General features: G+C 47.7%; 1 protein-coding gene across 2 annotated transcripts in view; it reads right to left on the bottom strand.

Moving 5' to 3' along the window:
- Positions 1 to 1305: 1305 nt before the first annotated feature.
- Positions 1306 to 23742, bottom strand: part of LOC135805344 (homeobox protein Meis2-like) — a 48716-nt gene continuing 26279 nt past the window's right edge. Inside the window, exons 7-10 of one of the 2 annotated variants that reach the window (XM_065319367.1) lie at positions 14628 to 14899; positions 12416 to 12597; positions 8848 to 9107; positions 1306 to 2817 (exon numbers count right to left, since the gene is read on the bottom strand). In XM_065319367.1, coding sequence (XP_065175439.1) covers positions 2465 to 2817; positions 8848 to 9107; positions 12416 to 12597; positions 14628 to 14899 — 1067 coding nt within the window. In that variant the 3' untranslated portion in view covers positions 1306 to 2464. The remainder of the gene's footprint in view (positions 2818 to 8847; positions 9108 to 12415; positions 12598 to 14627; positions 14900 to 23742) is intronic. The other variant, XM_065319368.1, reaches the window with a different exon arrangement.

Here is a 23742-nt window from a genome sequence, read left to right as displayed (position 1 = left end):
GTCCCCACGAGAGGGTCGCTCTGGAGGTACTAGTGGCTAGTGCAGCAATCAAAAGAATCGAGTTCTTTTCTCAGACGTCGACAAACTTTCGTTGTGCTTGACTTCGCTTCCACTGCGGGAAAGTAGTCACACTCCAGAGTCCAGGACCACGACGTGCTTGCTGCAGCCTACACTATTTCCAATGATACTAAAATATTCCCTCGTTCAAGCTCATCATCGGCTCGATATGGCATGAATAGATCAAGTTTCTGCCTTCCGGTTCGGAAAGGAACGTATTGAACGAGAGCCTTTAGCTTAGTTCCATCTCTAGTCGGCTGGTGCATTCAGAAGCGCAGTACTGCAGTAGCGCTTCGGCATGACGATACAAGCCAAATCAAAACAACTCTAGCCAAAAAACTAGCTCAGTGTTCGTCAGGCAAAACGCGTAATTCGAAACTCAAATGGACGGGAAGTCAGAGGGAGAATTCTAGAAGGTCCACTTGCCCCGTATCGAACCCAGACAATCTTTGACTCTTCGTGCAAGTCATCTATAATAACCGATGAATAGAACAAAGATAAGTGGTTCTTGAGCTACAAGTACAGCTGTAGTTCAATTTAGAAATTTTAGTTGTAATGTTACAGTGCCCGGAGTCCTTAGCACTTATATCAGCTAGCGCTTAGCGCTCAGGACTCACGATCACCATGATCACACAGGACTCACGATCAGTCAGGCCACTTGCACACAGCGCTAGCGTGCTAATGTAGTAATGATGTAGACGAACCCATGCCATGGGCCCATATGCCATGGCCTATACACTTGCTTAGGCATGGCCCATCGACTGCGATTTTCCAGGATTACGTCAGTTTGGCAAGGAATTGCCAAGGATACGATCTCGTATGATCATTCAAATAATTTTTAATTCAAATTCTTGTACTGCAGTACTGGGGGGTACGGGGTGCCAACAACAAAACATTTTGAGTTTCTTCAGTACGAAGGAAGAAGGGTGAAATGGCGTATTGAGATCGATCGAAAGCGGAAACCCCATCCTGAAACGCTTAGCTTCGCTGGCTTGCAGCCCTGGTCCAGCGCATCCTGTGGGATAAAGTTTGAGCTGTTAGTGTTCCTCTCATCGGTAGCTTTCCCGGATGCCAAAGATCATGACTCGGAATTGTCCAAGGGAAACTGAAATTGCGTTCATTGAAGCAGGTAAAATTTGAGACGGTGCAATTCTCTGGCTTTGCGCCATATTGCAACTCCCCAGATGCGCACAGCTGACAGACACAAACGAGCTCACAAGCCACCGTCATCGCCAAAACACTTGCAACTGGTTTGGTGACAGGTTAGTTGAACTAAAAATAATAATAATTACCAGACGGTATAATTATTATAAACAGAGCGAAATGGTGGTGAATGTCACGCAGTAAATAATACTAGTAATAACATTAGTTCACAGTGATACAGGGAGCGAGAGCACACATAGCCTGTAGTGTAGGCTGTACAGCGGCCGCCTAGTCAGCATGCTGTTGGTGCAGTGGCCAGGCCACTGTCGCGACATGTCTGAACGGCGGACAAGGTTTCTGGCTTCTTTAGCCGATCTAGATTTACTGACTGACTGAGGCAGGGTGGCAAGAGAGAAGGAAAGAGAGCAGGCAACTCACAGGTTGGGAAGTAAAGTCATTGAAGTGATACTTACCTAAAAAAGTGCACGCACCACACATCGTAGATACCTCGGGCTTCGTGAATCAAACACAGGATAGCAATACAGAGTAACTAGTTACTGAAGCCTTGTGCCGCATTGGTGACACATCACAGACAATTACACACCTAGGAAAATACCGTGATGATGATGAGCTGTGTTCTACATAAGAACCAGTCCTACAACTAAGAATAGCTATAAAGCCCCAGGAGCATATGCATGAAAGGGGCTTTTAGACGAATATTGTCACAGGGAGTAGGAATCAGACAGGCATTTCTGACTCACGATGATACCAGGAATTCTTGAAGAGTGAGTGTCCTTGCAGGACACTTGTACAGTGCAGTGGAACTAGTTGCAATTGCGACAGTGCTGGCTAGTAAGTTAGAGGCAGGTGCAATTGTGGCAGTGCAGGATAGCAGAGACAGATGGTTGAACTATAGCTTCTGGATATGCATTGTGCACTGTTGGAAGTTAGTTGGAAGCTTTATTTGCATTGTTCTGCATCAGCCGATGGAGAATTATGCGGCTAGTCGAGGAGGTCCTGGGTGGTCCGTACCTGCTGCTGCGGTTTTGTTCGCCCACGGGTAGTTGCAGTTGATAAGGTTGACTGGTTGACTGCCGGGCTGCGTTGTAGCTGACAGTGTTGTGTGGCTTGTGCTCTGAGCTGGCTGTGATAAACTAGCTATGCTGTTGGCTTGTGTCGGGCGTTGAGCTTGATATTAGGGTTATTGTCAGACACTGGGTACACAAGGGTTGTAGCACCCTGGTAGCCTTGGTGGGCGGATTGGCTAAGGGTGGGACACACGGTTGACTTCTGGCATAGGGTTTTGCGTGCAGGCATATGTCCCAGCTGATGGGGACACCATGTGCAGAGGAGAAGTTGCCACCGGTATAGCTGGTGGTGATACTACCGTGATACCTGACACTGGTGGAAGAACGGACGGTGGTGACAGTGCTGATAGGACTGCGGGCTGTGTGCTAGCAGGTTGAGGAGCAGGGGTCAATAGAAGGACTTGCTGTGGAGCAGCAATGGCTATGCTACTCTTTGCAACTCCAGGGTTTTTGGTGGTGAAGATAATGGGAGCACGAGTGAGGGTTGTTGGTGACTTCAAGATGGATGCTGGTCCAAGTGTGCTTGTTGCTGTTCCAGACAAAAACGCAAAGAAAGCCACACGAGGAAAGTACTGTTGTCGCAGCAATCAAACACAAAGACAACTAACTACACAAAGAAAGCCGCACATGCATTAATTTCTCAGGCTACCTGTGTGATTGCTGCTCATGCACTGTTGTGCATGCAGAGGCAGCGTTGGCAGTTGTCACCACTGTTCACAAACGAACACTTGCACATTTCCATAGTTGACCTGAGCTCTGTGCACAGTTGCGACTGGATTTCATTAATTTTACTCAGCTGCTTTCACAACAGACAGTGAAGAGGCAAGGAAGGTGCTGCGGAGGTGTAGTACCCTGCATCTGGGTGCTATTCTGCATCTGGGTGCTATTCTGCATCTGGGTGCTATTCTGCATCTGGGTGCTATTCTGCAACTGGGTGCTATTCTGCATCTGGCTGCTATTCTGCATCTGGGTGTTATCCCACATACAACTGTCATGTAGATACTAGACCACTATGAAGTACACAAACACACAGGGCACAGCGTTTGGAGTTATGGGGGTGCTGGCTGCGAGTGAGGCAATGTGGCTCAACATAGAGCACGAGAGAGGGAGGGAGAGAGAGAGAGAGAGAGAGAGAGAGAGAGAGAGAGAGAGAGAGAGAGAGAGAGAGAGAGAGAGAGAGAAAGGGAGAGTGAGAGAGTGGTTCAACATAGAGCACGAGAGATTGAGTGGCTCAACATAGAGCGCCTGTGTTGGCTCAACATAGAGCACAGAGTGCTTGAACGAGTTAAACCATTGTCGCTAAATGGGAGATATTAGTTAAGCCTAAAATCAAATTTTCACGAGTAGTAGTCTTCGGGGTGCTGAGTCGAATGGTCTTGGTCCGAGGAAGCTGAGACGCTCCCTTCCTACTTTCTTCCCTATCGAACTCGCGCACTTCCACCGGAACTGGGTGACTGCGCCCTACTAGATGGGGATTTGTATGCAACATGTCACTAAAGGTGCCATTTTGTTCTTATAAAAGCACGGATGACCGCGATTGGCCCATATGTTGTAGTCTTTCGGACGCAGAGTCGACTGGTTTTGGTCCGAGAAAGCTGCAATGCAGTGTTCGGCCCGTATTCCCAATCGAACATAGTTGAATAAGCGGTCACATGCTCCTGCGTGCACCAGTCACCGTGCCTGTAGGGCTAGGGTACAACTTACAGCCTGCAGGCAAGGTGACCAGGTGACTTGTGCACGCATGAGCACGTGACCGCTTATTCAACTATGTTCGATTGGGAATACGGGTTGAACGCTGCATCGCAGCTTTCTCGGGCCAAAACCAGTCGAATCAGCATCCGAAAGACTACAGCATATGGACTAATCGCGGTCATCCGTGCTTTTATAAGAACGAAATGGCGCTTTTAGTGACATTTTGCATACCAATCCTCATCTAGTAGGGCGCCGTCACCCAGTTTCGGTGGAAGCGCGCGAGTTTGATTGGGAATAAAGGAGGAACGGAAGGTCTCGGCTTCCTCGGACCAAGACTATTCGAGTCGGCACCCCGAAGACTACAACTGGTGAAAATTTTGATTTTAGGCTTAACTTCCCCTTTTAGCGTTGTGCCAGCACCCAGTATTTATTGTGAAAATGGACCGATAGTGGACGTCCTGATTATAGATAATGGTAAGGGTGGGATGGCGGGAAAATAATTCAGAAGCCAACCACTTCTGCTGAGCAAGAAGCGCCAGAAAACAACAACTAAACAGTTTGAGCTCTTCAAACTGGCGTGATATACAGTGTATGCTCGATGGTTGAGCTGTAAGTGTGACCCAGAGCCAGGACAGGCGCACAGCCCTGTGTACCTTATACTTGCATGCTGCACGCGGAACGCAGACAGGCGCACCAGGTGGCATATTGGGTGCTCCAAGCAGTGCATGCGATGTACATGTATGTAGATTTGCCCAAACACAAAAGGACATGGCTAAGTAAGTTATAAGAAACCATGATGAGGACAGAAGCAGTGAGACGGTCTGTGCATGTGATAAGCGCTTACAAGGATTAACTGCATTGACCCACACCATTCTGCACCTGGGTGCTATTCTGCATCTGGGTGCTCTTCTGCATCTGAGTGCTCTTCTGCATCTGGGTGCTATTCTGCACCTGGTTGTGATTCTGCATCTGGGTGCGATTCTGCATCAGGGTGCTATTCTGCATCTGGGTGCTATTCTGCATCTGGGTGCTCTTCTGCATCTGGTTGCGATTCTGCATCTGGTTGCGATTCTGCATCTGGGTGCTATTCTGCATCTGGGTGCTCTTCTGCATCTGGGTGCTCTTCTGCATCTGAGTGCTATTCTGCATCTGGGTGCTATTCTGCATCTGGGTGCTATTTTGCATCTGGGTGCTATTTTGCACCTGGTTGTGATTCTGCATCTGGGTGCGATTCTGCATCTGGGTGATATTTTGCATCTGGGTGCTATTCTGCATCTGGGTGCTCTTCTGCATCTGGGTGCTATTCTGCATCTGGGTGCTATTTTGCACTTGGTTGTGATTCTGCATCTGGGTGCTATTCTGCATCTGGGTGCTATTCTGCACCTGGTTGCGATTCTGCATCTGGGTGCGATTCTGCATCTGGGTGCTATTCTGCATCTGGGTGCTATTCTGCATCTGGGTGCTATTCTGAATCTGGGTGCTATTCTGCATCTGGGTGCTATTCTGTATCTGGGTGCTATTCTGCACCTGGTTGCGATTCTGCATCTGGGTGCGATCCTGCATCAGGGTGCTATTCTGCATCTGGGTGATATTCTGCATCTGGGTGCCATTCTGCACCTGGGTGATATTCTGCATCTGGGTGATTTCTGTATGTGGGTGATATTCTGCATCTGGGTCCTATTCTGCATCTGGGTGATAATCTGCATCAGGGTGCTATTCGGCACCTTGGTGATATTCTGCATCTGGTTGCGATTCTGCACCTTGGTGATATTCTGCATCTGGGTGCTATTCTGCAACTGGGTGCTATTCTGAATCTCGGTGATATTCTGCCGCATCTGGGTGCTATTCTGCATCTGGGTGCTCTTCTGAATCTGGGTGCTATTCTGCATCTGGGTGCTATTCTGAATCTGGGTGCTATTCTGCATCTGGATGCTATTCTGAATCTCGGTGCGATTCTGCATCTGGGTGCTATTCTGCATGTGCATGCCTTGCTGCCTTAGTTGTGTCACTCTCACACTGAGAAAAGCTGAATACTGGATACTGTGGCAAGGCGGCAAGGACTCAAACCCGCCAATGATCCATGCTGTTGGCATCACCAAGTCAAGTGTATCTATTGCAACTAGACTTTTCCCCTTTCCTCAGTCTGCTCCTAGCCCTCCTGCCATCTCGCCACTCAGAATTACTGGACGAAGGGGATTGACATGGCACACTGAATAGCTTTACCGGACAACAAGACTCAAGACACGAAGGAAACAACTACTTGGTCATGACCAACGGAAGATGAAGACTCTCTCTCTCTCTCTCTCTCTCTCTCTCTCTCTCTCTCTCTCTCTCTCTCTCTCTCTCTCAGTCTCTCTCTCTCTCTCTCTCTCTCTCTCTCTCTCTCTCTCTCTCTCTCTCTCTCTCTCTCACACACACACACACACACACACACACACACACACACACACACACACACACACACACACACACACACACACACACACACACACACACACACACACACACACACACACCCACACACACACACACTAGCGGCGGATCCAGCGATCTCTACAGGGGGGTTCCAGTATAGTCAAAACTGAATAGCTGATACATAAACATGGGCACGCATATGGTTGTCAGTAATACATTTACGAAATTAAGGGGGTTCCGCGGAACCCCTCCTGCATCCGCCCCTGCACACACACACACACACACGCGCACACACACACACGCACTCACACCCAGTCACACACTCTCTCTCTCTCCAACAGTAACATGCGCATGCACGAACAAAAGGTACACGTGCACATAATGAACTCGTGACGACAAAACTCTCTCCTCAGAGTTAGAATTGTCCCTGATTCAAATGGTAGAACAAAACAGAACAAAAAACACCAGCCACTCAACAACACCATACCAGTCACCCATAAATAAATAAAACATCTGCCTCCTTTGTGGATTACCGTAGTGACGCGCATTTAAGCGCATGTGCCTATATCCGGGCATAAGCGCACCCTCACAAATAAGCGCATGGGCTTATAAGTAGGGCTGAAACGATCGTGGATTTCCAGGCATCGATTACTCTTTAGCTTAACGATCGAGTAATCGATTATAATCGTTAGCAAATAGAGTCATAATTCTGTGCAAACATTACTCTGTTTCCACAAACTATGCCTTCATAATACCAACAAATCTGCATTTAGTGAAAGGGTAGCTCCGAAACATGGCAGTTTTGAAGTCAATTTAACTTCAGAACATGAACCATACTGCTGGAAACTGCACACTCCCAGCGTAAACTGATTCAAACTTCACAAAACGAGGGTTTACAGCACTTTCTGGACACAAATTTAAAAAACGCAAAATAATTGTAATCGGTAATCTAAACGATTGCTCGATCGTTAGAGTTATCAAACGAGTACTCGATTATTTGGTATAATCGTTTCAGCCCTACTTATAAGTGAACCTAAATGCAGTCCATCACACGACACACGGACACCACAAAAACACCATGTTCACATAGTTTAATGTGCAGTGCGTTATCGCAATACTTTCATAATTATGCAAGGTACCACCAGTACACTAGCAACTCAAGCGCATGTGCCTATGTGTGAGACGAAACGACCCAGTCATGCATATACGCATATTGTGCGCATCACGCGCATGTACATGACTGTACACTTCGCAGTGTGCCACGCCCAGGGATCTTCCTTCCTGGCTCTGGCTGGACATTTCAGGCTTTCGTTTCGCTTGCGAGTGACTCGATCAAGTCCGCCGGATTTGTTGCAGGGTGGTTGTAGTTGCCAAGTGTAACGTTCTCGACAACGCCTTGTTTTAGTTTAGAAACTCTAGGGGCAAAACGATTTGGTCGCTATAGCTGACAGTGGCCGGACCGTCGTCAACAGCTGTATTATCACGGAGGATTGTACCCTGAGCAATTTGTAGGAAACTCTTCATCCAGAAGGCAACGCTCACTTCAAAGGAGTGTGTGCTGCCTTCAGCGAAACCGGGTCAAGCCGCAACGGTGCTGACAAGAGTGATAATGCTGAACTCCACTTGGAGTTCGGACGCTGATTCTTTTTCTTTACGTTGGAGCAACAGGAAGGTGTAGTTCCTGGCCCGCAATGATCACTGAATGATGTGTTGATGTGCAACGTCTCGGAGCTCTGCTCGGTGCCTGAGTATGACCACGATGCAGTTTGACTGTTCCCGGCGGTCTGATCGAGCTGTCGATTGAGAATGCTACTACGCCTGTTTTATCGACCACACATTTTGTATCTGGGCTGTGTACTGTACACAAGTGCACACCGGTAATTAGATCTGGCGCATGACATGCATAAAAAATATCGGCAAAAAAAAGAAAGCCGACTGACCGACCGGTATTTTTCTGGCCATGTTACCCGAAACAAAGACTTTTTCGGTGCGGCCTGATGTCACACAAATCCCCAGCACACCGACTCATCACACAACTATAAAAAAAGTCAGACGACAAATCATAAGAGTACAGGAAACGAACGAACTCCCCTGGATCTGCACGGGCCTCTTGTTATCCTCACAGGAGGACAACATTATTGAAAAATGAAAACGCACATGATCTATGTGAACGCTTCTTTACACTCGATGAGCGGAGCAAACTAACTGGATATGATGAACCGAAGACAAAATCTCTTTTAACTTAACTCACACCAGCAACACGCATACGCACCGACAACACATACATGTACATGTACATTTGATGTACATAGAATAATGAACTACTTGTATGAATTAGTGGTTGCGACTTCGGCGATGATTTTTTAGGAATGGGTTTGCTCCCACACTGAACGACTTGTATGATACATCAAGTGACCTTTGTTCCCAAAAGAATGTTATGCCGGCCACTCACCGTGCCGACTATCCCAGTGCTGCTGTGACATCACCATCTGCAGCTGAACAGGACTGAGTGCAGTGTTGCTGGGCATAGTCGGCGATTGGATGGAAGTTGGTGTGTGGCTGCTCAGCTGGCTCTGTGGATTGCCGATCTGCATGGTTGAGGTTGATGATACTGCTGTGCACGCTGTGCCGGATTCAGCCACAGACTGGCCAACTGATCCTAGCCTTGAGCGATTGAGACCGTCCGAAACTCGCCGACGCTGATTAATGAACCTGTTACACAGTCGGGTTGGGATCAAAATTGTTATCACTCAACAAGCCATGAACTTCATCGAAGGAGAATCGAAGTAAAATGTGATAGTGTACGCCAGTCTGATTGATACTGAAAGCAGAATGAGGTTGGGTTGTAATTCAGAGTTCCAGACAGAACGGCATTCTTCCGGCAACACTGCTTACCAGTTAAAGTTAGAAGACTTAGTGTTCTCTTTGGAGGAATTACAGGCAAGTGAACAGTAGGGAATGGCAACCAGAAGTACCAATACATAAGTGATAGAATCGGATTAGTATGAAATAGTGAGAAGTTACGAAGTTGGTTGTTCCATCGAGGAAGACATGCTTCCTGCCGAGCTTGACACTTGACTGACTCACGACTGCCATCCGGAGTACACGAGGAGCACAACGCACCTTCCACTCGGCAAACCTGCAAGAAAGCACCACTTCCTTTCTTGCAAGTTGCCGAGTGGAAGGTGCAATGTGCTCCGGATGGCAGTCGTGAGTCAGTCAAGTGTCAAGCTCGGCAGGAAGCGCATGTTCCTCGTTGGAACAACCAACTTCATCAGTAATACCGCCGAAGTCGCAACTTCTAAGTTAGTGAGAAGTTAGTGTAAACACAGGATCTAGTTATGGCGGTGGAAATAAAGCCTCGGAGGCAAGACAGATTTATTGCGAATAGTCACAGATTTATTCCCGTAGCTATGCAGAAGACGTTACTTCAGTAACGTCTGGCGCTAGCCAGGGTCCACACAGCTTTAATTTGGTGTTTGTTTGTGTGTTTGTGTCACGCCTGGCGCTATCCCGTATCTGTCCCGTACCGTACCGTACCATCAAACACAGCTGGCCACATACAGCTGGCCGCAATATTCAAATAGGGCTTTCAAACGCAAGATCATAACGCGAAGCAACTTGGAAGAATGAGTATGAATGCGAAGTGTATGGGGAATGCATGTGGGGCGATAGTGCGGGTTCAAATCCCAGGTAATGCCTGAAAAAATAGGAGAATTGAAAAAAATTATAACATCCCTTTTCTTTTTTTGCCGTCATCAAGGCGGTAGACGGTGTCGTATTACCCTCGACCGTACCTGTCCTGTACCTATCCCGTACCGTACCGTACATTCAAAGACGGCTGGCCACAATGCATATTCAAATAGGGCTTTCAAATACAAGATCATAACGTGAAGCAACTTGGAAGAATTAGTATGTATGCGAAGTGTATCGGGGGATGCATGCAGGGCGATAGTGCGGGTTCGAATCCCAGGTTATGTCTAAAAACAAAAAGTAGAAACTTATAAGAATTTATAACATCCCTATGCTTTTTTTTGTCCAGGTCATCAAGGCAAAAAAGCATAGCGTAGGGCCCTGAGCTTCCAAGCTCTCTCGTTTCTCACTATTCGCAATAATCTATTACCTATTGTACTAGTTTCTGTGGAGATAAGAATGATATTAAAACGCAATGAAAAGAGTAAGTTGAGCACTCAGTACACAAACCATGAGCAAAATCTACTTGTCATATACATGTACAGTGCGTATCGGTTATAGTGTGGTCGTATACAAGAATATACTGCCTACAAGAATGAACACTCATTTTTTCATAATCATAACACCTATTTTATGTGTATATTTATTCTTACAAGCAGTATTATCGCATAGTAGAATATATCGGCCCTAAGAATGGATTTTGTGTAGCAAAATATGCCAGATTAGTGCAAAATGTATCGCCTGTAGTAATAACATCTGTGCTCTGTGCATGCTCAATACAATAATATTCAACACAAAAAGAGAGTTATGTCCAACTGAGCATTGGAGAATCACTTTTTCTGTCCAGTCGGACTCTTTCTTCCGACTTCTCTCCTATCTGCTGCTCCGCAGTCGCCTAGCACGACCGCGAGTCTGATCCGTGTGTATCATGATTGTGTAGACCTACATGATTGTACGTGTCCACATGCCAAACATGTATTATGTCACACGTGCATATGATATGTCAAACGTGATTTATCGTGTGTAAGAAATATCGGCAATAAGAATCAAATGTCGTTTTTCAAACACCCACGCTATAACCGATACCTACTGTATGTTCCTTAAAAAAGTGTTTTCGAGGCCATCTCATCAGAAGGATTACTGGCAAATCAAATTCAATCAAGAACACAATATTTATACGCAACTCCAGAGTAATAAATTAGAACCTATCCAGCGCAAACAAATGGGAGCTGAGAGAAAGTATAACAACGAAAACATCAGGTGACGAAATATGAGATACATGTACCACCAGCAAGCAACCGTGCAAACATGAAAGAACTACTGATTTAAATTGAAATTGTTTGCAAATTTAGATCAGTAGTTCTTTCGTGTTTGCACGGTTGCTTGCTGGTTGCAAATTTATCTCATATTTCGTCACCTGATGTTTTCGTTGTTATACTTTCTCTCAGCTCCCATTTGTTTGCGCTGGATAGGTTCTAATTTATTACTCTGGAGTTGCGTATAAATATTGTGCTCTTGATTGAATTTGATTTGCCAGTAATCCTTCTGATGAGATGGCCTCGAAAACACTTTTTTAAGGAACATACATGTATATGACAAGTAGATTTTGCTCATGGTTTGTGTACTGAGTGCTCAACTTACTCTTTTCATTGCATTAATATTGTAGTAGTCCTTAGTTAAGGTTGTAGTACAGTAATTCAGTAATATTTGCCTGTAGTAATCGCCTGTGAGCATGCATTGACTTTGGATTTTTCTATTCATCCTTCCGGATCATGTAATCATGGATTTTTCAATAAAGTTCTTTGAGTACTGAGGGTTGTCGTTCCTAGGTTTACGTGCCTATGATTACTCTGGTGAGAACGCTTTGAAAACGTTCAGGAATAAACACGGTAGAATATTGTCATGGTGCTCGTTGTCAGTATGCCTCCTGCTCTGTTCTTTGCGATAATTTCTCCAGTAGCTATCAAAGAAAACAATGAATGTACAGGTCAACAACGCATGTGACAGCACCGTGCTGTGCTGCACACAATGGTGGCAACTTTGCCAATGAAGCATTTTGGATGATATACCACCCATGATGACATACTGAATGGTTCATCCGACCAAGCCGCATTTCGGACAGCTAGGATTTCACATCATTGTTTTTTGTTTTTAAACTCATGGACAGCCAGGATTGTGAGCTTTGCGTCTTTTTGTATGCACATCACTAGCATCAAAACCTACGCTAATTTGCTGGTCTTTGATAAGCAGGTGGCATGAGTATGACCTTAGAGCCAACTGGTGAAGAATAATGCAAGAGAAAAAGTGGGAAGATAAAAGTCGCTCACCAGTTATCAAGCTGCTGTTTGGTCATTGTAAAGCCAAACGTCTTCTCCGATTTGGCAATAAGCATCTCCTTTTCCTGAGCAGTAGGGTATGGGTTCTGTGAGAGAGAGATAGAAAACAATAAAAAGGGAGAGAGAAAGAGAAAATTAATAGAAAGGGAGAGAGGGGCAGACAGAAAGAGGAACTAAAAAGAGAGTGAGAAAGAGAGATGAAGAGAGAGAGGGAGAGAGAGACACACACATACGCACATACACACAATGATAGAGAAGGAGCGAGAAAGGCAGAAGAGAGAAAAAAAACAGGGAAAAGCAAACAGAGGGAGAGAGAGTCAGAGAAAATAAAACGAAACCATCCAACCTATGCCACACTCTGTCAGCATGTGTGCATAGTCTGATAATACAACAGATCGCAACTTATTGTGCTACTTTAACCTGGCTGTTCTGGAGCATGAGACTAGTATCTAAAGTTGCGACTGTAATGTTGGAGATGCCAATAGTCCAAGTTACATGCTGCTGAAACTATAGTTTACTACATGCTATGATCAAGGCATATGACAGTGGTCGCATGCGGGCAGAAACGGTACCATTGATCTCAGATTGAAAGAAGAAAAAAACTTATTACACGTGCCCTTGTTGACCTGACTGGATGGTAGTGAGTCCAATGAGCTGATTATAACTCACTGATCATAATCCACCCAGCTGATCATAACTTTATTATTTTAAACGTGTAGAAGTAGCTCATAAGATTAAGATTTGTAGCTGCTAACTCAATACATTCCATGCGGTGGCCAGTCCATGGCCAATTGCACATAAACACACAAGGTGTGATGCAGCTCCAAAATTTGGTGGGCGGTGAGTTGATCAGGCTCACTTAGGCAGCCAAAGACCGAACATCGCTTAAAAGCTATTGTACTTTCGGCAATACTGACCGAGGCGCTTAGTAGTTTGTGAGCTCTACAATTTCACCCAATTTAAAAAAACTTCCAAAAGAATGCCCTGAAATGATGTGGCGCATATTTCCCACATGGAAAGAGAAAAGGACCTATAAGTTACTAGTTATGACTAACAGTCCACCAAGGTAACGAGACAATAATACAGTCAGATAGTGCGACAACGAGGCACAAAACTGACAAGGATATTGAGACATTCGACGACCTGACACCTAACGTTAGCTCCAACACATCTACGAAGCGTAAACCAACAACCTTACAACTTGGAAGGCCCAGGTGCGGAAAGTTCCAATGAGGGGAAGGAATGCGTCACAAAGATGTGCACGAGCTATGTCCCTCGGCAACAAAGAATGTCGAACATTACGGGACGATGATGACGAGACTAGTAAGACCATTGGACAAAGCGGTCTAGCTACAACTCGAAAACGCAAGGCAACAGACCACCCAACTTGGGAGACTCCAAGGTATGTAAAAATACATGAAGAGGGGAAGCCAAGCGAAGACGAACTGTCAGGAACCGAAAGCTAATATCCTACTAAACTCCATGTTGATGTAACGATGATGGACAAGTTTGGTACAATAACGAGTGGGTTCACACGACGTACGTTTCGCTGTATTGCTAGTGACGGCTCATGAGGTGTGCGGAATAAAAACTGGGATGTTGAGCCAATAGTAATATTGGAAAAAGAAAAGGACCTACAAGTTGCTAGTTATGACTAACAGTCCACCAAGGTAACGAGATAATATACAGTCAGATAGTGCGACAACGAGGCACAAAACTGACAAGGATATTGAGACATTCGACGACCTGACACCTAGCTCCAACACATCTACGAAGCTCAAACCAACAACCTTCTAACTTGGAAGGCTCAGGTGCGGAAATATATTATCTCGTTACCTTGGTGGACTGTTAATCATAACTAGTAACTTATAGCTCCTTTTCTCTTTCCCCATATTACTGTTGGCTCAACATCCGAGTTTTTATATTTCAGACAGGCGGTAATAAAAAACGGGTGCTAGTAATTTCCGAAAATACGGTAGTCAACTTCGCGAATAACGACAGAATTTCCATGCCCAGAGCAAAGTCCCATCTAACTGTAATACATATAATGAGACTTCGGGTAGAAGGACACTTTGCGAATAAGGACACCTTTCTGATGCCCCGCCGAGTGTCGTTATACGCAAAGTTGACTGTACATCCATTTTACGCTCAGGCTAGAGTTGCCCAGTGTGGGCTTATGTAGATGGCTGTTGGCAATGCTCACCTCTTTGTGTTTGCTATACCACTCCTTCAAGTAGCCGGTGACTGTTGGTGGATGTCGGAACATTGATTTCATGCGACCCTGCTCATTGTCGAGACCGGGGGAGATAAGTGCCTGCTCTCCATCTGGGGGACTTCTCTCTTCATGTCTGGATACACTGATGTCATCAGCACTTTCATCATTGGTAACTTCAGCCCGTTGCCTGCCATCCAGAATATGGCTTGCACAGATCCTTCTCCTAGCGGGCGGAAAATTGGAACTGCTCGCGTTATCACCTGGCGGTCGGTTGGATTTCAATGCATGTATGCAGGTGAACAGAAAGATAATGCACACACACACACACACACACACACACACACACACACACACACACACACAAAGACACACACCCAAAGACACACACATCAGACCTCAGACCTGCCCATCGCGGAAGCGATGATAGCGAACAGCTATGTTAGACATAGCAACTTGTGCTGGAATTACACCATTCAACAGCTTGCAAGGCTGATGAATTGACCGCCACTATTTTTAGCCTGGTATCCACCACACAGCTGATTGAAGTGACTTTTTCTGGCCAGTGAATCCCTATTCTTCATTTTTCCATTTTTTTTGTTTACACACAAAACACACAATCATATCTTACATTACACACTTGTACTCAATACCACTAACGGGCTAACCACATGGCACTAAATCGGCAAGAGCATGGTCCAGGAACCAGTAGAAAGGATCGAAGCAAGAGTACATACCGTATTTTTCCGGTTATAAGTCGACGTTTTATGACTGAAAATAGCAGGAGAAAAGGTGGGGGTCGACTTACAACCGGGATTCGACTTATAACCGGGAATTATCGGTATCTTCCAAAAAATAACCTGCACTGAATACACGAGTGCACCATGTGTATGCATTTTTGCCAAGTCTATTTGCCTTTTTCAAGGATTTGGATGTTTCAGAATCCAATGAGGAGTGTTTATGTGATTTGTTCATGTGTTAGTAGCAGGGAGCGGTTAGCAGTGCTTCGTTGGGCAAAAACTTTGAAAACATAATTAAGACCTCCGGATACGGGGGTCGACCTATAACCGGGGTCGACTTATAACCGGTAAAATACGGTAACCCCCCCCCCCCCCCCCCCCCCCCCCCAGAGCGTGAAAACCTGATCCAGCTCTGCATAGGGTCTTGGTCGAGCGAAATCGGATCTTTGCGTCATAATACCGTACACATCTGAGGGGAACCCGGGGAGTTGCGGGGACTCTCGGATCAAAAACAACGGTGCTCTGCCTCGAGACGGGCGTGGAGTGTACGCATGGCATCAGAAGATCCGACTATGCTCAACCAAGACCCTGTGCAGAGCTGGATCACGCGTTGCACACTCTGGGGGGAGGTTATGTACTCTTGATTGAAGGCATCCATGTATCCACCCCACAATTCAATTGCATCCACTGTCCCCCGTGAAGGCAATACTTGACACTAGAGGTGGCTGGTAAATAAAAGCGAATCTGAGGCAAGCGCCAAAAGCAGATTATTAGTCAACGGTTATGTGTACTTTCAATTTATAGATACTTCGAAGTAGATAACATGACCCCTGAAATCAACAAAAGTGGCAGGTGCAAAAATAGGGCTTGGAAGTGTCACGTCACGACCACACCAAAATTAGTGGAATGCTGACTTTGGATCCACTTGCAACCAATTTCATCATGACAAATCCACACTCTGTACACGGTCATACTTGCCAACCCTACCGGAATTTCCGGGAAATCAAGGAAAACTCGCTTTCATCCCGGTATACCGGAAATTTATAACATATACCGGATTTTCGAAAATGTCCGTCAACACCTTTTTTTGTTGATTTTCAGTGTTCTAGACGCTCGCTCGCAGTGCTGTGCCCAAAACGAAGGTGTAGCGAGCGAGAACTTTTGAGTTAGCGCATAAAAAAGTACTTTTTTGTCGTACAGTAGGTATCGGTTATAGCGTGGGTGTTTGAAAAACGACTTTCTATTCTTATTTCCGATATTTCTTACACACGATAAATCAAGTGTGACATATCATGTGCATGTGCGCAGAGGCAGGAAGATCATCGTACATGATTGTACATGTACATGCACCGTAGTGCTACTGTGAGTGCGGCTGGTCAAAGTCCCATAGGCTTACCATGTGGCTATGCAACATGCGTTACATGACCACAATAGTTGAACCTGCAGCACTACGACCCAACACGAGTCAGATCAGAAGTTCAGAACTGTTTTGGACGGATGTTAATACTACAGGCGATATACTTTGTACTGATCTGGCATGTTTCGCTACACAAAGTCCATTCTTAGGACCGATATATTCTACTGTACGATAAAATTGCTTGTAAGAATAAATGTGCACATGAAATCCATGTTATGATTATGAAAACATGAGAGTTCATTCTTGTAGGCAGAATATTCTTTTACACGACCACGCTATAACCGATACGCACTGTACATGTACTATTTGCGAATGTTTTGTGGTCATGGTGACGTCACTATGATGTCATATACAATACTTTGCACAATTATGATGTAAAAATTGCAGATCAAGGAAAACCGTCATCAGTGTCAAGGAAACTGTTTGCCAGGGGTTGGCAAGTATGCACGGTTTGGGAGCGGTTTGCTTCACAGCAGGGTGTCCCATCTGCCGGTAGTGACTGAACTCGACCCACCTGGCCCGCCACACACTCAGTCTGGCACAGAAACAAACGAGTCGAACGAGCATTCAACGTGAGGACCTGCCCATCAGGACACCGTATTGCTCTATGCATGTCTAGAATGGCCCCAGGTTAACTCAGATATCGTTTTTTTTGAGCCATCGGCAGCAATAATGTGCCTCATTCACAACATGAAAATGAAAGTAGCACGCGATACAGCGTCAATGAAACTATACTAGTAGTAGCTACTTGGTGCAAGGTCAGAGTCTGCAATCAAGCTGATTGTAGCAGGCACGCATGGTCACATGATCACAGTGCAATCACACGTCCAGTATACATGTTCCGTGCAATCTGGGAATTGACACAATCTGTAAATTTACGCTATCTGCAGATTGCGCAGCACAATCAGCCGAGGATTCCCAACATACTCGTGCAGGGTTGTGCAATCTAGGAATTTCCAGATAGACCGCAGGCCTGCCGGAAGCCAGGCTAAGTCGGTCCAGTTTGAGGGGTATTCCTGCCTGATGGTTGAACTTGTGAACAAGATTGACATTGTTTGAATTTGTTGTGGACTTTGTCTTTGCTATTTTCGTTCTGTCTATTCTCTCACCTTTCTTCTCTCTCACGTCTTCTGTAGAACTGCTTTCCAGTCTGTCTCTCTCTTCTCTCTGCTCTTCTCTCTACTCTTCATCTCAAGAACGTTTCTCTTCTCCATTTCTTCGTTCTTGTGCTTCTCTAAACTTCTCTACTCTCTTTTTCTCTTCGTTTGAATTTCCTTGAACATGACGTGACATGTGTTTTTTTGCGCTTTGAACAGTCTTGATTTTCTTTTACGTTTTTTTGCCAAATGTACAGTGAACTGTGCATGTGCGCTGTGTACATGTGTGTGTACAATGCTGCGCTGCCGGCTAGCGATGCGCTTTCTTTGGTACAGGTTTTTTTCTGTTGTGTCCGTGATCTATGGCTTTCGCTTTCTTGCAGTTTTCACCGCTTCGCTGCAATAGTTGCTGTTTCCTTGAAGGCGAACTGCGATGCCTCCATTTTCGTAGATGATCTTGGTGCGCGAGGGGCCGAGCGGACCTCGTGGCTTTTTTGTTTAGTTTCTTTTTCAGAGAGTTTTCCAGGTTTCAGTTTTTGTTGTTGTTTGTGAATACACTTTATACAGTCTTCAAGCGAGCAGTAGTTTTCGATGTGTGGTCGTGACTTGGGTTGTCCGTATTGCCCTGAACATTTGGTCCTTCGAGCCGGATGTGCGGAGGCGCATCCGGAGCCAATCGAACAGCCCTGAAGTAAAACTTTCTGTATTCCGTAGCTCGTTGTGTTATGATCGTATAGTGTATATTTTTGAAATTTGAGTGTGCATTTCGATCGTTGCCGTGGAGATGTCGCGCAAGAGCACCAGAACCACCACGGCACCATGTACCAGAGGCAGAGGGAGAGCTCCAGACCGGCTCGGTGAGTGGCTGGAGTCGACACAGACTGACGCTCAGCTTACTTTTGACGCTGCGGTGAATTATTTTTGTCGTTGCCACCATCACCCAGTGCCAGTGTACATGATGTGCTCAGTCTGAAGTGGACAGTATTAGCGTTACTAGTAGTCGCAGGGCGCTTAGTCGCGGTGCGCGGAGTGCGCACCTACGAGCTGAGTACGAGGCTGCAAAGAGGCTGGCTGAATTGGAGCAGCAACAGATAGAGTCGCAGAGGAGACTGCTGCAAATGGAGCTGGCGATGCAGCATGAAGCCATCGAAAGCCAGCATGACAGTTCCAGTACTAGTACAGTTCATTTCAAAACTATAGACGCGTACATAGGCAAAAACCGTTATGCCAGCATCTATACCACATAAAATCTGTGATCACTTTGTGCATAATTTTTTCCAAATTGGGCGTCTGTTATCCAATCGTTTAGAAACTATAATTATGAGAGTAATTGTGGAGCGGACCTGAGCAATATTCCAAAAACTATTCTCAAAAAGCTCCAGCCAAATTTGAAATATTTCAAAAACCCTACGCGTCTATAGTTTTGAAATGGACTGTAGTAGTGCATACTCGGAGTCAAGGCGTTCAACGCGTGCTAGCATTAGTAGTAGTAGTAGCAGTGTAAGACCTTTTAGTAGCAGTGTAAGACGCGAGCCAGCCCAACAGTCTGTACGTGGTGGAACTCCCCAGGCAGCTGTGGCAGTGTCTGCTGGCGGTGGCCACGCAGCTACAGCTAACCAGCCACCAGCAACGTCAACAGCCACAGTACGCAGTCCGGCAGTATGTCAGCAGCAGTCGCCGCAGTCTGATGTTACGCCGCAGTCTGATGTTGCACCGCAGTCAGATGTTATGCAGCCACCAGCAACGTCAACAGCCACAGTACGCAGTCCGGCAGTACGTCAGCAGCAGGCGCCGCAGTCAGATGCTACGCAGCAGCCGCAGTCTGACATCGCGCAGCTCGCTGGAGCTATCCTGGCAGCGGTAGGCACGCAGAAGCCCTCAGACACCCCAGCACAGCGCCATATGAAGGGTTATATGGCCAGGCAAGCTGCTGGGAAGGATCTGCCACAGTTTGCTGGGCAGCCTGAAGATGGGCCACAACCCGGGACTGTGGGTTTTCGCATGCAGAGAACCTCAGCCGACTGCACCGTGCGCTGAAGGGCAAGGTCAGAGATGCAGTCCAGTTTATGCTGGCTGTCCCAGACAATGTTCCGGAGATTCTTGCCACTCTGCAAGAGCGTTTTGGCCGTCCCGAGCACGTGGTGCACCACCTCATGACCCGTGCTCAGAGTTTCTGCACTCTGCGAGCCGACAACTTTGAGCAGCTCGTGGAGTTCTCAACTGCTGTGCGTGGGCTGGTGCAGACCATGAAGCTAATGAATAGTACTGGGCACCTGCGCAACCCTCAGCTGCGACAGGAACTTGTTGCCAAACTGCCGGCTGGCATGCGCCTGAACTGGGGCGAGATGATCGCCAATTTCGATCCGGAGAAGCTGTCACTGGATGATTTTTCAGTGTGGCTGTGCGGCAAGGCCAGTGCAGCAAGCAAAGTGACTGTGCTGAAGACAGGGAGTGTCAGCAGCAGCAGTAACAAGAGAACTCGAAGTGAGACCACCCTCACCACATTGAGCAACAGCGGCAGCTCCAGACAGCAAGAGCGTGCACCCTTCGCCTGCCATTACTGCAACAGCCAACATCTGCTGCGCAGCTGTGACAGTTTTAAAGCACTGCCACTGCAGAAGCGTAGGGAATGGGTAGCTGAGAAGAAGCTGTGTTTTCTCTGTTTCGGCCGCAGCCACCGGGTAACTGACTGCAAGAGCCGTAATCGCTGCTCCGTTGGTGACTGCGGAAAGCGTCACCATGAATTAGTGCACCCGTCTGACAGGAATAGCGGTGGCCACACTGAACAGCAGGAGAGCGTCAATTCCCACACCGCTCAGCGAACTCGAGTTGCCCTGCGTGTTGTACCGGTGTCGCTCTCAGTATCCAACGGGCATAGCGTCGAGACACATGCGCTCCTGGATGAAGGATCCACCGTGAGCATTGTTGACGAGAAGCTTGCCAGGGAGCTGGGCGCTACTGGTCCGGTAGGTCCCCTGCACCTGAGTTGGACTGGGAATCACAGTCAGCACCATGCCAACTCATGTCGCGTCAACCTGTGCATCTCACCTAGGCTAGAGACGGAGGTGAGCAGTTTGACTTGCAGACCGTCCGCACGGTGGCGAACCTCAGTCTGCCGAAGCAGTTTGTCAACCAGCAGAAACTTGCCCGACAGTGGTTGCATTTGGCGCACATCGACTTGCCATCACTGGCAGAGGTAACGCCTATGCTGCTCATTGGCCAGGACCACTACCACCTGACGGCACCGAGGGAGATCTTGGAAGGTCCGCCGAATGGACCTGTTAGCCACCAACACTAAGCTCGGCTGGGTACTGCACGGCAACACCGGACAGTGCCGAAGAGTGGACTCTGAGGTGTCCTTCGTGTCGTGGTCAGCAGATGACGAGCTACATGAACTGGTCAAGAGGGCCTTTTCAGTACATGACTTCGGGGTCAAGCCAGCGCCGCTACCCAGAAACAAGGACGATGAGCGGGCGCTACAGTTGCTGAGTACCATGACTCACGATGGCACCAGATGGCAAACAGGACTGTTGTGGCGTGACGACAACCCGCAATTGCCAGAGAGCTGACAGCAGGCCGACAGACGTCTTCAGCAGCTGGAACGCCGTTTGATGAAGGACCAGAACCTCGCTTGCCAGTATGCAGCGAAGATCGAGAGCTACCTGGTGGAGGGATATGCACGCATCCTGTCAGCAGCAGAGGCCGCATGTGAACCACCTAACACTTGGTACCTGCCGCACTTTGCCGTGGTGAACCCGACGAAGGGCAAGCTGAGACTTGTGTTCGATGCAGCCGGGAAATCGCATGGCAAGTGCCTCAATGACTTCCTGATGCCTGGACCCGACCTGCTAACACCGTTGACGCAAGTGCTGCTGAACTTTCGGCGTTTTCAGTACGGTTTCGGTGGTGACATTCAGGAAATGTTCCACCAAGTCAGTGTGCGGCCAGAGGACCGACCGGCCCAACGTTTCCTGTGGCGAGGCCTCGACCGCAGTCGCCCACCAGATGTGTACGAGATGCAGGTGATGACGTTTGGTGCTGTCCCAGTATGCGAAGAACCGTAGTGCCACAGTCTTTGGTCCGGATCTGCCTGAAGCTGTCACAGCCATCACTGACCGCCACTACTTGATGTGGATGACTATTTCGACAGTGCAGCTACGGAGTGTGATGCCATCAGCCGTTCGGCAGCGGTGATTGAGATTCACCGGAGGGGAGGATTCGAGATCCGGAACTGGGTTAGTAACTCATCCCAGGTTCTAGAGAGAATACCCACCCAACTTCGTTCATCTAAAGTGGTGAATCTCGCCACCGGGAACGCTTCCACAGAGAAGGCACTTGGCCTCATATGGAACCCGAACAGCGACTGCCTCAGCTTTGCCGTTGGAGGAAAGCTATCAGCACGGCCCGACAGCGTCTCAGCAACCAACCGAGAGTTTAGAGCTGCACATGTTTGTCGACGCTAGCGAAAAAGCATTCGCAGCTGTAGCGTACATCAGAGCCACCAGCAAGAGCAGTGCTGTACACGTTTCGTTTGTTGCAGCAAAGGTTCGCGTCGCCCCGCTCAAGCCGCTCAGTATTCCTCGTCTTGAGTTGCAAGCTGCTGTGCTGGGAACGCGCCTGGCAGACACAATTACCGAGCAGCTTGATCTACCTATCGGCTCAACAACGTTCTGGAGCGACTCGCGTACTGTCCTGCTGTGGATCAAGTCAGAAGCCAGACTTTACAAGACGTTTGTTGCCCACAGGATTGGTGAGATCGCTGAGACGACGGATCCCAGTCAGTGGCGCTGGGTCCCCACCAAGGATAACCCTGCTGATGACGCTACGCGTGGTCTGGCCAGCGACGAGTTGACACTTGGCAGCAGATGGATGACCGGCCCAGAGTATCTGCAGAGTCCACCAGAGCAGTGGCCGCTTGATGTCAAGCCTGCAGTAGCCGACTCGAGTCCCAGCATCGAGCTGAAAGGCGAGTTCGTAGCCACAGCTGTGTCTAGTGAGTGTGTGCGGAATGCAGTGCTACCTGACCCTAGTCGCTTCTCATCGTGGATGAGACTGGTCCGTGCAACCGCTTGGGTACTCCGCTTCGTCAAGATCTTGAAGCACCGAGCGCTACGTACATCAGCACCACCCCCAGGAGAGCTAGTACCTGAGGAGCTTGAGAGCGCAGAGCGTCTATGGTGGCAGCAAGTGCAAGCCGACTGTTTCCCTGCTGAAGTTCGCAGTACCGAGTCTGGAAAGCCCGTGGACAAGGACAGCCGCTTGTCACATCTGTCGCTTGTGCTCACTGATGGAGTAGTGCGTCACCACAGCCGACTGGTCAACTCCTCCGATCTGCCTGACATGGTCAAGCAGCCAGTTGTGCTCGATCCGAGTCACCCTTTCACCCGGCTGCTGATTGCGTGGTATCATGTTGCGTCATGTCATCAAGGGCAAAAGCGTGTGTGCAATGAGCTGCGGCAGCGCTATCTCATCGTGGGGCTGAGACGAGCCGTCCGAAGTTCTTGGAACACTTGCCAGAAGTGCAGCAACGACAGAGCACAGCCAGCTACGCCAGAGATGGCACCCCTGCCGAGCACTCGTCTCACACTATTTGTTCGAGCCTTTACTGTGGTTGGCATGGACTACTTCGGACCGATGACAGTGGCGGTCGGACGTCGGCACGAGAAGAGGTATGGTGTGCTGTTCACCTGCCTGAGCACGAGAGCTGTGCACTTGGAAGTTGCACATGCACTGACCACGGATGCCTGCATCATGGCCATCCGTAGGATGATCGGCAGGCGTGGTCGACCTCGTCAGATTTGGTCGGACAAGGGAACGAACCTCCCAGGAGCAGAACGAGAGCTGCGTGAGTC

Source organism: Sycon ciliatum, chromosome 1 (genome assembly GCF_964019385.1).
Source record: "Sycon ciliatum chromosome 1, ocSycCili1.1, whole genome shotgun sequence".
NCBI lineage: Eukaryota > Metazoa > Porifera > Calcarea > Leucosolenida > Sycettidae > Sycon > Sycon ciliatum.
Note: the sequence above shows the minus strand (reverse complement) of the source record. Positions and strands in the feature narration are given on the sequence as shown.